The sequence below is a fragment of the Ceratotherium simum genome, chromosome 23, assembly GCF_057802395.1.
Source record: "Ceratotherium simum simum isolate JZ-2026a chromosome 23, ASM5780239v1, whole genome shotgun sequence".
NCBI classification, from domain to species: domain Eukaryota; kingdom Metazoa; phylum Chordata; class Mammalia; order Perissodactyla; family Rhinocerotidae; genus Ceratotherium; species Ceratotherium simum.
Genome location: NC_141922.1, coordinates 27,201,516 through 27,219,562, shown reverse-complemented (window position 1 = coordinate 27,219,562; position 18,047 = coordinate 27,201,516). Strand labels below are relative to the sequence as shown.

The 18,047-nt window shown below is 37.6% G+C and overlaps 1 protein-coding gene across 4 annotated transcripts in view; it reads right to left on the bottom strand.

Moving 5' to 3' along the window:
• The window catches only part of CSMD3 (CUB and Sushi multiple domains 3), a 1,195,693-nt gene that overhangs the window by 838,340 nt on the left and 339,306 nt on the right, over nt 1-18,047 (bottom strand). For all 4 annotated transcript variants that reach the window (XM_004431279.3, XM_087447535.1, XM_004431280.3 and 1 more), the window contains exon 5: nt 10,877-11,084. In XM_004431279.3, the coding sequence (XP_004431336.2) occupies nt 10,877-11,084 (208 nt within the window). The remainder of the gene's footprint in view (nt 1-10,876; nt 11,085-18,047) is intronic.

Below are 18,047 nucleotides of genomic sequence, written 5' to 3'. Positions count from 1 at the left end.
AAGGTCTGTACTAACTTAGACATAAAAGTTACGGATAAAAACCAGTGTGCTTAGAAGAGGCAAACCCCATTGGAAGTCTCTTCCTTCCATCTCCAGGCTGTGCTCCACCAATACCTTCAACCTCCTTCTCCAATGTCCTAACATCCCATGACCCCGCGATGCCGTCACCTGCTTTTTCATACTTGCATCTATGTTGTAAGCAGTGTTGTAGAAATACACAAGCTCATCCATTGTTGCCACTACAAACTCATGTTGTAAAATTCCAAATGAGTTCAAAACAATGCGCAGCAATCCTTCCGTTTCCCTAGTTGTTTGTTTGCTTTCCCACAAGATATTTCAAATAATCCCACTTCTCCTCAAATATCCTAACCTGTCACCTCCCCTCTCTTTCAGCAGATGACCTTGCATCTTTCATCAGGGAGAAAAGAGAAACCACCAGAAATAATATTTCTCATTTTCTGGTCACTATACTTATAAACTTAAAAGCAGATACAATCTCTGTTCTTTCACACTTTTCTCCTGTTGAAATGGAGTGTTGTCTCCTCCCGGCCAAGGCTAAGTCACAGGTTAATAAATTGCAGGAAAATGAATATGACAAGCACTAGAGTTTATGACAAGATTAAAAAAAAGATGAAGAGTGTAAGCAAGACGAACATTGGAGTTTAGAGTTTCAAAGTTGTAGTGGCTCTGGGTAATACTCATGGGAGTATTTTATTAAAGTACAGAGGAGGTGTGGAGAGCAAGGAATTATGAAAGCGCATACTGGGACTTCTCGGGGATAATAGTCACAAACAAGACGGTGTTTGATTTCTATGGATTAAATAAGACCATGAAATTAGTCATATATTTCATATACTAGAGCTTTGGTTTAACTTTAGAGATTTGTACAGTTTTACAGTCTTTATAAAGATTACACAAGATTAAAAAAAGTGGAATCAGAGATGACATTTTTTCCCTTTGAAGTTTAAACATATTTGTGATTAGTGCATTGCATAATTAAAATGTTTTATGTAGGTAAATAAGTTTCTTAAATTTAAAAACAGAACAGGCATTCATTTACTTCTATGGATATAGGTATTAGACATACAATTTATTTAATAAAGATGTAACAATAAATTTAAGGTCTGCTTCTTAAAGGTATAAAAACACCACTAAACGATTTTTATTCTCCACACTAATAATTAGAAGGATGACTTCAAATCTGTCATAACTATACACAAAATATACGTATACATGAAAATTATATATTTTTATTATATATATAATTATTTTTAAGTAAAAGATGTGAGGGACATCTAACAACTAATTCTTGCATCTTAAAAAACCAGAGATGAAATATTTTGCATTTAAATGGAAGTGGCTGTTAGAAACCTGTGAAAATACTTCACTGAGTAATCACCTGATTTATGTGTTAATTCTGGTTTCATCTGCTTTGTAACATTGTTTCGTGGATGAGCAAGACTTACATATATTGGTAACTCTTCTTATTACACTGCCAAATAGGTTTTCCTTAAGTCAGAAAAAATATATTTAAAGGTACTGAAAATGGCAGATTAACCATACTAGGCATTCTCTGATATCTAGCAGAATTTCTAACTCTTTGGAGCAAAATTATATTTAAGCCTCAACACAATCTATAACAGCAACTTCAGGCTATATTTAAAAACATTAATCCATACTATGATATTTATATGTCAAAGTTTCAAGTTTTTAAAATGTCTTACTTATATACAGTATATTTTTGTAATAAAGGCTTGGTTGCATGCATAATAACAAGAGGTACTATTATCAAAAAATACACTGGAGCAAGTATTAGGAGATCTCAAGTCTCATTCTGAATTTTCAATATACACACTGAACCTCAGGATTCATCTCCCTCAAAGGGGAAACTGGGCAGCTAGATCCTTAAAATCCCTTCTGGATCTAATACCTTATCTTTGATGAGCACTCTGTTTAATTTGTCTAAAGAGAAACAACCATGATGGAAGAAAGGATAAGGAAAATGTGGTAGATACATACAAAGGAATATTATTTAGCCTCCAAAAAGAAGGAAATCCTGCCATATTTGACAATATGGATATATCTCGACGACATTATGCTACGTGAAATAAGCCAGTCACAGAAGGACAAACACTGCATGATTCCACTTATATGAGGTATGTAAAATAGTTAAACTCATAGAAACAGACAGTAGAATGGGTCTTTGCCAGGGGATGAAGGGAGGGAGAACTAGGAGCTGCTATTCAATGGGTTTAAAGTTTCAGTTATACAAGATAAATAAGTTCTAGACATCTGCTGTACAACATTGTGCCTATAGTGAACAGTACTGTATTATACACTTAAAATTTTAAGAGGGTAGATCTCATGTTAAATGTTCTTACCACAATAAAAAAAAAAGGATAGTTTAAAATTATAGAATCATAATAGATATTTAATCAAGTTACTTTACCACTCTGGATAACTAGTAATATATAGAATCATAGCTTCATTGCATGTTTTAGTCTAATAATTGTCAGAAGATAGCAAACAGGAGCACCTGTTTGATACAATTACTGTCTGTGATGTTTATTTTTGCAGAATGAAGACTATGGTCAGTTTCCTCTGGTTAATTTATCACATTTATTTAGACAATTTTTTCATCCACTAGCACAATCTTTGTGCTATTCATTACATAAATTTATACCAAATACATATGTGTATATATTATATAATTAGCTTATTAGTTTAATATATCATTTTAATATGTCCCTCAACTTTTTGAGTGGTAAGAATTATTACAGCTCTTGTGAGATGCTCATAGGACAGCTATATGATACAGTTACAATACTGATGAAATTCAACTATTATTGCTTTAATTTCTATAGCAATGCACTGCAGTCACCTACTGTGTAGATTTCTTGATTCCATGCCTATAGAATGTAAATCAATAGATTTGTGTAGGAGTGGGAAATCTGCACTTTAACAAATAACACAGGCAATTCTGTTGCAGATATTACAAGAGCATTATTTGAGAAATACTGCTAAAAATGGAACTATTAGTATATATATTATATATATATATACCCACAGCTATGCATATACACACACACATACAGCAATGCATACACACACACACACACACATACAGGTGTAGATACTGATACACACACAGATATCTGGGTAAAGGCCACCTAGAATATGAATTACATTTTCTTGCGTTTCTTACAGCCAAGTGGCCATGTAACAAAATTTTGGCCAATGAATACAAGCAGACGTAGTAGAAAATGCAATAGAAAATGTAGGGCAGCAACCAGAACCTGTTTAAGAGATAGTTGATGAGTACCCTTTGGCTCTTCCTTTCCCCTCTCCTTCTTCCTACTGTCTGGACTGTAAACTAAATGGCTGCAGTTTTGACATGATACGATCTTTGGAATGAAGACCACCTACAAACAAAACAGCAATATACAAGGATCCTGAGTGCTTGATACCAGGGGTTCCCATATTGCTTGTACACCTACCTCCAGAATTTTACACTGAAAAAAACTTGAAATCTCATTCAAGCCTGTTGGTGTTTGTTTTTTACTTTAATTTTCTTTTACTGCTAAACCTAATCCAAACCAATGCATATGGCTTCAATCAACTCAAGTACAGTCATTGGGCAAAAGAAGTGAAAACAGATGGTCAACTGATGTCCTTTTTTTAATAAAGGACAAAAATCACTTATTCATTTCACAAATGTATATATAAAGTACCTAAGGTGTAAAATGTACAGACACAAGCTCTTGTTAAGATTCTGTTGTTTTAGTAAAGGTATGTATACAAATAGAAACAAAGAGAACTAATAACTATTAACATCAGAAAAATGGCAAAGTCTTAAGATCATTAAACCCATGGAAATTTATGCAAATTTCAAAGTAGAGTGAACAGAAATAAAAAGAGAAAACCAGACAAAGGCTGGGCAGATGCCAGCATATACAGAGAGGATGAAGAAAGATAAGCCACCCAAAACAAAGTCTAAAAAGATATAGTCAGTGAGTAATAAGAAAAGGTACAAGAAACAACTTTATAGTAACAAGGGAGATGGATGTTCTAGAAAAGAAGAATGATCAACAAAGTCAAATGTTGCAGATAAATCAAGTGGGATAGTATTAAAGTAGGAACTAAGATATCATTGGTCATTTTGGAAAACGCAGTTCGAAAGAAACAGGACAAACCAACTTACAGCTAGTTGAACAGTGATCAATCAGGGAGCAAAAACTGATGGTTTAGAAGAGAATGAAGACAATTGTAGGCATGACACTCTTTAGTAGGTGAGAAAGCATAGGATCTAGGGCACAAATGAAGAACCTAGCTTAAGAAGGGAGTCAGCCTATAACAGAAATTTGTATGACTAAATTTATCAGTTCAAATTTAAATGTTTAGTATTATTTTAACCACCTAATAAATATAAAGAAATGTATTCAAATAATTTAAATAAAACATAAAATTTACTATATAGTTTCTTGCATTCTTAATTTGAATAAAATTAATTTAAACAAATTTTCCTGTTATATGATCTGAATGATATGTTTTCACTAATATTCTGATTTTGACCACTGCATTCATTCTTTAACTTTAGCCATATTTTATTTTTTATGACTTCCAAATTTTTATTCCTATCTCAATCTATTTGTATAATTAACTTACACATTTCCAGCTTATGGGAGGACGTGTTCTGTGGAAATCCTGCTTAACCAACCCTATACCTTACAAAATGAATTCATTTCTCTCGTGGTTCCAGTGTATTAACATGCCTTCCTAAGCTTTCTATTATTATGTCTTTTCTGTAATCCAACACAAAAAATTACAATTATTATAGAATCCTTTATTATTGTCTGTGATAGTCAATCACTCATTCCTCTCAGTTCTAGTCTTCGATAACAAGCCTTTGCTCTTTTACTTCTATATGCAGAGCTTCCAAATTGATTAAACTCCTCATAACCTCTGTCACGGAACAGTCTCCCACCTGATCTTTTAATCTTCATTTTCTTATCTGCTTCACTCTATAGTTCCTGGGATTTTTTCCTCCTTCCTAAAACAGATTTCTAAAAGGGAAGATTACTTTCACTATCTCCACTTCTTCACTTTGCTCCAGTGATTCTCCTTACTTTCTCCATCACCAATTTTTTGCACTCTAGCCCGTCATTCCCATCCGCATGAACACACGGTTTTATCTCTCCCGATTAATGAACAAACCAAAAACCAAAAATCAAAAAAACTTCTCTTGACTCTACTTCCTCCTTTAGCTATTGCCCTATTTCTTTGTTCACCTTTGTTTGCAAAAGTCCCTGAAAGGCTTATTTATACTAATTATCTACAATTTCTCTTCAGCAACTCCCTCTTAAAACCACTCCACTAAGACTGTCACAAAATTCCTTTCATCACAGTAATCAATGACCTCCATATTACTAAATCCAGGGGCAGAGCTCATCTTATTGGCTTATCATCAGCATTTGACACAATTGATCTGTTCCTTCCCCTTGGTATATTTTCTTCTTTTAGCTTCCATGAAACCACACTCTCTTGGTTTTCCCCCTATCACATTAACTCTTTTTTTCAAATTCTTTCACTGGTTTCTTCTAGCTTTGTGCTAACATTTTAGTGTTGGAGTGTCCCAGGACTCAATTCTTAGTCTTTTTCTCTCTTTTATTTTTTTGTGAGGAAGATCAGCCCTAAGCTAACATCCGATGTCAATCCTCCTCTCTTTTTGCTGAGGAAGACTGGCCCTGGGCTAACATCTGTACCCATCTTCCTCCACTTTATATGGGACGCCGCCACAGCATGGCTTAACAAGTGGTGCGTTGGTGCGCGCCCGGGATTCAAACCGGGGAACCCCGGGCCGCCGCAGTGGAGCGTGCACACTTAACTACTTGTGCCACCAGGCCGGCCCCCTCTCTCTTATTTTTTAGTTAATACTTACTTCCACTTTTAGACTTCCAGATTTAGATCTCTATCCCACACTCTTAATTCTGAACTAAGATGTGTATATCCAACTGCCTCCTTGAAATCTTCACCAGGATGTTTATTAGCCATCCCAAACTCAACATGTCCAGAATTAAGCTCCAGATCATCTCTCCAAAAATGCTTCAACAGTCTTCCTAATATTACTTAATGGCTATTGCATCCCCTCAGTTCTTCAGGCCAAAATCCTTAGAGCTATCCTTGTTTCTTCTTTTTCTTGAACTTCACTTCTCATCAGTTAGGAAATTCTCTTAACTGGATCTTGAAAATATATCAATTTCTCATCATCTTCCCTGCTATTTCCTCATTCTATTATAATATCTTACCTAGATTACTACAAATAATGACTGTTTTTCTACCTTTCCTTCCTAGTGTTTGTTCCTCACATGGTAGCCAGAGTGATCCTTTAAAAAATAAGTCAGATCACTATTGTGCTCAAAACCCTTTAATGACTTCACATTTCACCTAGACTGAAATTTGGGTCCTGAGCTGGACTGCATTAATTCTCTGCCTTTCTCTTCTACCACTTTCACCCACAGCAATTCTTTTGCAGCCACAATGACCTCCTAGCTGTTCCTTCAACACAATGAGGGCCGCTCTAGATTATGTATTTTGCTCTAGGTGTTATTCCTGCCTGGAACGCTCATTGCTGACATATCTGCTTGGCTAAGTCTCTTACTTCCATCAAGACTTTGCTCAAATCTAAACTCAGTTAGGAAACATACACTCCCATCAACCCACTACTGTTCTCCTGACCTCTCTTACCCTACTCCACATTTTCCTTCTTATCACTCTCTAGACAGAGTGTATTATTATCTTATTTATATTGGTTATTGTTTATTGTCTTTTTCCCCTGATAGGGTGTAAGTTCTGCAGGAGCGAGCCTCTCTGCCGCTTTCGTCACAGATGCATTTAGGACAATGCCTGCCATGTACTAGATACCCAATAAGTAACTGCTGAATGAACACTGAATGTATGAAATTGGTAAGAACTCAAACAGATTAGTTTGAAAAAATTTTAAAGAGTATCTAATCCAACTCTCCATCCAAGGAATTGTAAATAAGGCACTACCTAGTTACTTTCCACCTCCTTTTCCCTCCCATAGCACCGAAGCAGATTAGGCCAAACAATATCAGAGCTGGGAGAAGCATTGGATGTTGCAGATGAGGAACCTGAGATCTAGGAAGGTGACATAACTAACCCTTGATACCCCTTGATACTTACAGTATCTATCAACAAAAAGTCAAAGCTGAAACTAGAACTCAAGTTTCTTTATGCTACGCCATTTTTCACTGCAATGGAATCAGTGGACATTCACTAGGTCTCATCAAGTTTTATCATCCAGTGATAACTGAGTGGATCTAGTGCATTCCTGTTGGATCATGCAGTGGTGCTGCTGACTGTTGTTTAACAAGAACTTAATGATTTAGCATATAAGCTTGCAAGAAAGGTATTGTCTAACTGTTAATATTCTCTGTGCAGCACAATTATTGGGCTGGCTTCGTCTATGTTGCCAAAGTCAAACTCAGGCTACAGTAAGCCTTGTCTCACTGCCTGAACTTCAGAAACAAAATTATAATGTGTAGTAGCCAGTGGCAAGTTCCCAGTCCCCCAATGAGGGACCTGAAGTCAAAGGAACCATTGCAATTTTAATCAAAAAATGTGAATGTTTCTTCTATTCACATTTCTCTGTTGAATTCTACTATGAATTGAAAATGTTATATGAGTAATGCATACTCATAAGAAAGAACCAATGCAATGCCACTCGAATTAAAATGTCTCACTTTGATGACTGTATCTTTAAAAAGATATGAGAACATTAAAGGATTTAAAAGGATTAGAGGGCCAGGACTAGATTTAAAGTTCTATTTTAATTATTCACAGATCATTTTACACATCAATTCTGTAACTAATACAATTAAAAGGAATGCTGTTTTATGATATTTAAGTGACTAGATACAATATTATTAATTTAATAACACTATATATCTTTAAATTAACATTTATAGAAATATAATATAATTTGGGCATTTGTATCACTTTCTTGAAAAGTGCCAAATGACCTTGTTGAGGTATGTTGTATAACCAGGATTTTCACAAGTCCACCTAAACATTTACTGTAACACTAATGTAAAAAGACAGTAAAACAATGAATTTCTTAGTTCCTATTTTCTTCCTGAGGAAGAGGGAAATAAGTAAAGTGGCCCGGTGTCATTTAAGAAGAAAATGCAGAGAAGAGAAATATGTGGATCTGAAGCTGTTATTGGACGAGGTACATTGTTCTAGAAACTCAGAAACACACAAATAGATGTTCTTATAACTAAGAAATGAACAAGTCATTTCTAATAATGCTTAATCTGAAAAGAGAAAGTGACTATATGAACATAAATGGGAATAGTATGATCTCCAGAGTAAATGTGTTAGACTTGGTTTCTAGAGTTCAGTGGTAACAAAGGAACAGGTGCTACAAAACATTTTCTAATTCCCTCCATTATATCTAATAGTCAAATATGCTGCAAGTTTAAAAACTTCTATTTTTAATGGGATCACTTGTATACCAAAAGGTATTATAATTATTGGAAAATTCATAGCATTATCATCCACCTTGATATGACTCAAATATGTATTGTTGTAGAAGTAGCAATTTCTAAAACAATATCTTTCGAATTCTCTATCATTTTAAACCAGGATTCTGCTGGGTTTCATTGCATCCAAGCATGAAATTATTATGGGAAGACTTAAAGTTATATAACCCTGAATATTGAGGGCCTGAAGGTGGAAGAAAATACAGACCAAAAACAAAGTGGGGGGGCCGGCCTGGTGGCATAGTGGTTAATTTCATGCACTCCACTTTGGCAGCCCGGGGTTCGCAGGTTCAGATCCCAGGTGTGGACCTACGTACTGCTCATCAAGCCATGCTGTGGCAGCTTCCCACATACAAAATCGAGGAAGACTGGCACAGATGTTAGCTCAGGGACAACCTTCCTCACCAAAAAAAAAAAAAAAAAAAAGTGGGTATAGCTAAGTGTGTTATTTTTGTCTTATCTTAAAAGGTATGTATTTAGATGACAGAAACACTAGGTAGTTTTGCTGAAACCCAGTCAACTATAAATACATTAAAAAAAAAAATTTACCTAGTGTCCTTTCAGCAGCAGTCCACAACATTATCTACTATTTCTTCATACTTTTCTTGTATGTGTGATACCTTATTCCCTTAGATTTCCTCCTGCCTCTCTGAATGTACTTCCTCAGTCTCCTTTGCTGCATCATCCTCCTAAGACTGGGCCTTAGACGCTGTTGATGCTCAGACTCAGGCCTTGTCCCCTCTCGTCTTAGTCCATTCTGTCTCTATCTAGCCAATATTATTGATGCCTATTGTTTCAACTACCATCAATATCAGCTACATATCAGTTATGCTTCTACTCAGAGCTCCTGAATCATATAGATAGATATAGTTGTCTGTTAGATGGCTTTAATAGCATGTCCCAAAGAGACTACAAACTAAATATATCTAAAACCAATCTCACTGTTCATAGCATTCCCACTCCAAACTTGACCTTCCTTCAAAACTTTCCAATTCAGTGAATCTCTCTACTGCCTTGGCCAATTTGTCTAAGTCAGAAAATGACATTTTGTTTGAACACCACCTTCTTTATCACTCCTCAAGCCCCCACAAAGTCCCCTTCATTATACCTCCTAGATATTTCTCAACTCATTCTACTTCTTTATCTTCATCAATACCTTTCTTATCCAAGCTACCATGATTTTTTCTTTGACTACAGCAATCACCTCTTACATGATCTTCCTGCAGCTAATCGAGCCCCAATGCAAATCAATCTTTACACTTCACTAAGAATAACCATTTGAAAATTCAAACCCCTTCATGTAACTGCTTTTCATAAAACACTTTAGTAAATTCCCACTGTTCTTATCATATCCTTTGCATGGCTTAAAAGACCCTTCCTAGTCTAGTGTTTACCTATTTCTTCACTTTACCAATCTCATCACTCTTCACTCAATTACTGATTCATAATCTACTTTACACTTCAATAATATCAGAGCATTCAAAATTTTTAAATAGCTTAAAGAAACATTTTCTTTTAAAAATACTATATGCTAGGGGCCAGCCTGGTGGCATAGTGATTAAGTTCACTTGCTCTGCTTCAGCAGCCCGGGGTTTGCAGGTTCGGATCCTGGGCGTGGACCTACACACCACTCATCAAGCCATGATATGGCAGCATCCCATATACAAAATAGAAGAAGATGGACACAGATGTTAGCTCAGGGCTAATCTTCCTCAGCAAAAAGAGGAAGACTGCCAATGGATGTTAGCTCAGGGCCAATCTTCCTCACCAAAAAAAAAAAAAAATTATATACTAAAAGCATATTCTGAAAACTCTGCAGTTTTCACAAGACCATGTTGAGTCTCTAAAGAAATAGACCACACTCACCCAGATAATAGTGTTTAATTTTTTCCTTCATAACAGGGTACATAAAAGATCTGTCTACAAAAACAAAGAAAAATCACTTCCAAGATTAGTCAACTAATTTGAAAGGAACCACCAAGTATGGACTGGCATGCTGAGAAACACAGCTGTAGATTATATTAGGAACAACTTTTATTTCCTTACACAAGATTTGATAAAGTCACATTAGTTTTCATTGATTAACAAAGAAATACTGAAAGCTCCAGTTTTCAAATTCCAATCTATTTGATATATCAGTACCCCAATCTTCAAAAATATCTCTCAGCTCTGACAACTGCCCCTTACAATTTTTCTGTAAGTTCATTTAAAAACCTAAAGCTTACATATCTAAACCCACATACAGCTGTTCTTCGACCCTCAGTTTGCCTTAGGCAATGACATCGATGGTGGGTTAGAAACTATCTACTTACCATATTGTAGGTGGCTCAGAACCTTCTATTTCTAAGTAATCATACTTTTCTTCCATTTGGAAATCAGTAAATATGAGTGAAATCGTGTCCCCAGGCTCCGCTACAATGGTCCAAGTGCAGTCAGCATTGTTATGGTACTCATTAGGAAAACCAGGGCTTGATATGATGCCACTGGAGCCTCTCATGGTTCCTCCACATGCATCTTCAGCTGTTAAAACAAGGATGAGATGTTCAGTTACAAGTCACAAAGAGAAATGCAATTAAAGCAACTCTGTTAACATCTTTGGATAAAAATAACAGTCCAAATGTTGTGATACCAAGTGCATATGATACTAATAGACAGATTAAATAAAATGAAAAGTCCATGAGAAAATTTTAAGCGCACATATAAATATAAACTGCATCTTGACCATTTTATAACCATTGTTTGAAATAGCATCGAAATTAAGTAAAAATCTACATTCCAGTTAGATCTCAGGATAATAGAACCAAGACTTCTTTTCATTGATTAGGTGATGAGGTGAATAAAACAAGAGAAACATCATTCCTAAGGTCTGTGATGGGAAATCTTGAATCACTTTTGTGCATGTTTATCGTAGGGAAGAGCTTTGTCTTACTTGTTTATTTATTTATTTTTTGCTAAGGAAGATTAGCCCTGAGCTAACAGCTGTTGCCAGTCTTCCTCTACTTTATATGTGGGTCACTGCCACAGTGTGGCTGACAAATGACGCAGGTCTGCACCCGGGATCTGAAGCCGCAAACCTGGGCAGCCAAAACGGAACATGCCAAAATTAACCACTACGCCACAGGGCCGGCCCCTGTTTTCATCTTTTAAATATAGGTATGTACAAAATGAAGAAACGATTTAATAGAGAATATAATATAACTTTTGTCAGTGGCAAGTTTCAAAAGCTATTGAAAATGTGGAAATGCAATTTAAATAAAAGTACTTCACGTATCCAGGAAACTTGAACTACAGAGAAATAATATAGTAACTGATATATCTTCAGTAATATACTCCCTATGCCCCCAAACAATGTAAATATATTTTGCTAGGTATTCATTTGATACATGCATATACAATATTATAAATAAATTTTCTACTAACTTTCCATTTGGACCTCTGGTTCTCATTTTCCAAATAGGGGTCATAGATTCTACATGAGTCTACTTTTGGCTAATAGTGTATGCTAACAGAGAAGTTATTATATGAGCAGTTGTGTTCACTGTGAAAATATAAGATAAAACTCCTTGTTTTATAAAGAAGTTGAAGCTATAAAATTTGCTTTGTTATAACACTGTTTAGGCCAGTCAAGTTAACAGGTTACTAGTTTACTTGTGTAATAAATTATCTCAAGATTTATGTTGTTGTCTTGAACCACTCAGGGAATTCCTTCAATTCAAGTCAAATGTTTGAGAAAAAATCTGGCTCTATAATGACCAATTGTTATTAGAGATAATGGCTGACACTCCATAACCTTAATAAATAGAGATGGGCAGCATCCTATTCATAACTCCACAATGGGCAGGGAATAGCAAGATGCTTTGTTACCTGGGACAACTTTATTACTATATTGTGTGTATCAAATACCACTTATCTTCTTTCTGCCCCACTCTTTACCTATTTAACTCCATAATTCATAAATTGAAAGCATAAATATACTGGTCTTAAAAGATATTTAATTTTCATCATACACCATTGTAAATATGACAAATATTTATTTTCATTGCAAGCCCTCCCTATTTTTTTAAGTTGGATGAGTAATTAGAATGAACTAGTGGTCCTGTCTAGACTACAAGGCATATTACTACAATTTTCTCACCAGAACGCACAATGCCTTCCCTCAATACCTTAACTTTAACCTCTGGTACACATGTCCTGCTCTTCCCCATCCCCAACCACAAATTACTTCTACTCTTTGTCTTCTCAGTGCCAATGCCAAGGTTGAGTACTGCTTTGGAAATAAAATGTTACACTATCATATATTTGTAGTCTAACTGGTACAGAACATATTCAAGCCAGCTTTGTGAGCTGTTTATTTTCTTGTCTCTAGATAAAATCTCAGGCAGACACATGATATTTCAGTCACTCAGATTAAAGAAAAAATTCCTCCATTCTTTTCAAAAATCTCAATTTATCAATCAATATGTTCACTCCTGGGTACTCACAAAAAAAATTGACTTCATTTAGGTTAGGGTTCTTTGTTCCTCCTAGCTTGGGCTTATGGCACATGAGGCAGAGGTGAGGTAGAGGAGTGGATTCCTCTCCTTTGTTTTCCCTCCTAGTATTTCTATCCATCCACCCCTACTCACTGAGCACTCTGTGATTCCTCTTGGAGTTGGAAGGAGAAGGGATCAGGGGACATGAATACTCTTATTTGCCTGGCACTAATTTGGTACCAGTTTCCAAGGGCTTTAGCAGATGATTAAAGAAAGATGGTTCTTTTGCTTATAAGCCTTTTCATGAGATCCTCAAGAGGTGTCCCAATCAGTTCCCTTGTTGTGGGTGTGTGTCTCTCTGGCTGGCTGATTACATTTCTCCCTCATACCAAGGGTATATAATGGTACACTTCCATCTTGTTTCCAACTATGTCTCCTTATCCTTCCAGGTGGGGCTTTCGGGCAAGACCTAAGAAGATGTCAGGCCAGAACTCCCTCACAAAAATCTGCATTTGGGGGAGTGACATCAGCATCATGGCGGAGTCAGCTTCCCCCATTGAACTCTCCCCCTCTAAGACACAACAAAAAGGACGTTCACATTCCAACAGAAGCTATTCACACAACACAGGGGACATCTGAGGCACCCAGCCAGCTGTACACCTGAGGACCAAGGTGCTAGAATCCCCAGAGTAAGTGGCAGGAGGTAAGAGGAGCTCCCTTCCTTCCCCAAGGACTGCGAACCAGAGACTGAGACCACGGGACTCTCAGAGGAGGGGGAGGGGCAGCTTGCTGTGTGAAAACCAGTGCTCTCCTAACGCCTAACGGCCCGAGGGGATCCCTCTATGAAGGGAGCAAGACTGTTGCAAGAGGAGTTTCAACAAGCTAGCCCCTCAGGAGACCAGAGAGCAACAGCGAGGCAAGAAACCTCTGAGAACAGGGAGGCGAAAGTAAGCACCCCTCCTGCACCTGGCTCACCCAACTGGTGCTTCAGCACAGTGGCAATTCAGCTCAGCCCTGTCCCCAGAAGCAGCGGCCCCCAGGCGCCCGGGCCCCACCAGCAGGGGCAGCATGTCCACGTTCCACCCCCACAGGCAGCGGCCCCCAGGTGCCTGGGCCCGACCAGTCTTGGGGTGAGCCTGCACCCCCCATACCATAGGCAGTGGCAGCTCAGGCCCCACCATGGCACAGCCCCAGCTTCTCTAGCTGGACCAAGCCATGGCCCCAACTTCCCCGCCTCCACCGTGCCATGGCCCCAGCTCCTTTGGTTGGACCGTGCCCCACCCCCAGCTCCTTTGGCTTGACTGCCTCCCCTTCCCCTGGCTCCAGCTGCTTCAGCTTGGCCTGTGCTCAGGCTCCAGCTGACTTCATGCCAGCAATTTTGGCCCAGCACACTCCAGTTACAGCTTCTTTGGCCCAGCGGCACTCCAGATCCTCCTTCTTCGGCCCAGCACACTCCAGTTACAGCTTCTTTGGCTCAGTGTACTCTAGTTCCAGCATCTTTGGCCCAGCGCACTCCAGTTACACCTTCTTTGGCCCAGCAGCACTCCAGTTCCAGCTCCCTCAGCCCAGTAGCACTCCAGTTCCAGCTTCCTCAGCCCAGCAGCGCTCCAGCTCCTGCTTCTTTGGCCCAGTGGCACTTCAAACCACCCACATCCAAGCCCCAGCTGCTTCGCCCTAGCTGTGCTCCAGTCCCGCTGTTCCCACGCTCCAGCTCCAGCTGTTCCCATGCTTCCCTACCAGCAGCCTCCACTCAGCCATGGCTCAGATCAGCCAGGAGCTGATGAGAGTGCCTGCGGATTGAGGCAGGCCAATATACACAGCCCCTGACCCCCACCCAGCGGCAGCAAGAGGAAACTGCGACCATATATTTTCACTATGAGGAAAAGTAAGCCAACACTGACAGGCACCATGCAAAAATATATTAAATCGCCAGACCAAAAGGAAAATGACAAGCACCGAGAAGTCAACCTGGAAAGCACAGAAACGTGTAACCTTAATGACAGAGAATTCAAAATAGCCATAAAAAATCTTAATGAAATACGAGAAAACACAGGCAGACAATTGAATGAAATTAGGAGTTTCTTCACAAAGGAGATTGAAACTATAAAAAAAAAAAATCAGAAATCTTAGAGATGAAAAACACAAAAGAGGAGATAAAGACACATCTGGAAGCCTTAAGCATCAGAGCTGACAATGTGGAAGAAAGAATTAGCAATATTGTGGACAGCAATGCAGAAATGCTCCAGATGGAGGAGGAAAGAGAACTAAGACTAAAAAGAAATGAAGAAACTCTCTGAGAAATATCTGACTCAATTAGGAAATCCAACATAAGGATTATAGGTATTCCAGAGGGAGAAGAGGGGGAAAAAGGAGCAGAGAACTTGTTCAAGGAAATAATAGCTGAGAATTTCCAAAACCTGTGCAAGGAGCTGGAAATACCAGTGAATGAAATCAATAGATCTCCTAAATATATCAACACGAAAATACCCTCTCCAAGGCATATAGTAGTGAAGCTGGCAAAAGCCAATGACAAAGAAAAAATATTAAGGGCAGCTAGACAAAAAAAATAACATCAAAGGATTTCCTATCAGGCTCTCAGCTGATTTCTCGACAGAAACTTTACAGTCTAGGAGAAAGTGGAACAATATATTCAAAATTCTGAAGGACAAAAACTTTCAGCCAAGAATACTCTATCCACAAAAATATGCTTCAGATATGAGGGAGAAATAATAACTATCCCAGATAAACAAAAGCTAAGGGAGTTCATTGCTACAAGACCCCCACTACAAGAAGTGCTCAAGAAGGCCCTCATCCCTGAGGAAAAAGGAGAAAGGGGATTCAAATTTTTGAACAAGGAGGAAAATAGGTCCACAAAACCAGAAAAATTGCAGTCCTCTATCAAAATAGATTAGCAAACACTTAATTATAAAACTAAAGATCAAGGGAGGGTAAGCACCAAGCATAAATATAACCTCATTATGTTAAACACGAACTCACAACACAAGAAGAAATAAGATGTGACAACAATAACTTAGAAGGGGAAGAGGAAAGGGATCGAATCGACTTAGTCTAAGGGAATAAGAGGCCATCAAAAAATCGACTATCACATCCACAAGATTTTTTTATACAAACCTCATGGTAACCACTAACCAAATAATCAGAACAGACTCTCACATGATAAAGAAAGAGAAAACTAAGAGAACTCCCATACAGAACTACCAAACTAAATTGGTAGTCCAAAACACATGGGGCGAGAAACAAAAGAAATGTAAAAGAATGGGAAAAAGAGCGATAAAATAACAACAACAAGCTCCCACATATCAATAATTACCCTAAATGTAAATGGACTGAACTCTCCAATCAAAAGACACAGAGTGGTGGGATGGATTACAAAACAAGACCCAACAATATGCTGCCTCCAGGAAACATCTCAGCTCTGAAGACAAACACAGGTTCAGAGTGAAAGGATGGAAGACAATACTCCAAGCTAATGGCAAATAAAAGAAAGCAGGTGTTGCCATACTTATATCAGACAAAGTGGACTTCAAGATAAAACAGGTAATGAGAAACAAAGAGGGGCATTATATAATGATAAAAAGCACACTCCATCAAGAAGACATATCACTTTTAAATAGACATGCATCCAATACAGGAGCACCAAGGTACGCAAAGCAACTATTAACAAACCTAAAAGGAGATATTAACAACAACACAATAATAGTAGGGGATCTTAACACTCCACTCTCGTCAATGGAGAGATCATCCAGACAGAAAATCATTAAGGAAATAATGGACCTAAATGAAAAACTAGATAAGATGGACTTAATAAACATATACAGAGCACTCCATCCAAACACAGCAGATTACACATTCTTCTCAAGCACGCATGGATCATTCTCAAGAATAGACCATATGTTGGGAAAAAGGCATGCTTATATAAATTTAAGAAGATTGAAATCATAACAAGCATCTTTTCAGACCATAATGCCATGAAGTTAGAAATCAACTACAAGGAAAAACCAGGAAAGTGACAAAGCTGTGGAGATTCAACAACATGCTACTAAACAACCAATGGATCATTGATGAAATTAAAGGAGAAATCAAAGCATATCTGGAGACAAATGAAAATGAAAATACACCCTACCAATTCATATGGGACACAGGAAAAGCAGTCCTGAGAGGGCAAATCATAGCAATACAGGCCCACCTTAACAAACAAGAAAAAGCCCAAATAAGCAACCTCAAACTAGACCTAACAGAATTAGAAAAAGAAGAACAAAGTCTAAAGTCAGCAGAAGGAGGGAAATAATAAAAATCAGAGCAGAAATAAATGAAATTGAAATAAAAAAAAAAACAGAAAGAATCAATGAAACAAAGAGCTGGGTCTTTGAGAAGATAAACAAAATTGACAAACCCTTAGCCAAACTCACCAAGAAAAACAGAGAGAAGTCTCAAATAAATAAAATTAGAAATGAAAAAGGAGAAATTACAACAGATATCACAGAAATACAAAAGATTATAAGACAATACTGTGGAAAACAATATGCCAACAAATTGGACAATCTAGAAGAAATGGATAAATTCCTAGACTCATGCAACCTCCCAAAACTGAATCAAGAAGAAATAGAGAACCTGAATAGATCAATCACAAGTAAAGAGATTGAAACAGTAATCAAAAAACTCCCCAAAAATAAAAGTCCAGGACCAGATGGCTTCTCTGGAGAATTTTACCAAACATTCAAAGAAGACTTAATACCTATCCTTCTGAAACTATTCCAAGAAATAGAGGAAGATGGAAAACTCCCCTACACATTCTACAAGGCCTACATCATCCTGATACCAAAGCCAGGCAAAGACAATACTAAGAAGGAAAACTACAGACCAATATCCCTGATGAACGCAGATGCAAAAATCCTCAACAAAATATTGGCAAAACAAATACAGCAATACATTGAAAAGATCATATACCATGATCAAGTGGGATTTATACCAGGGACATAGAGATGGTTCA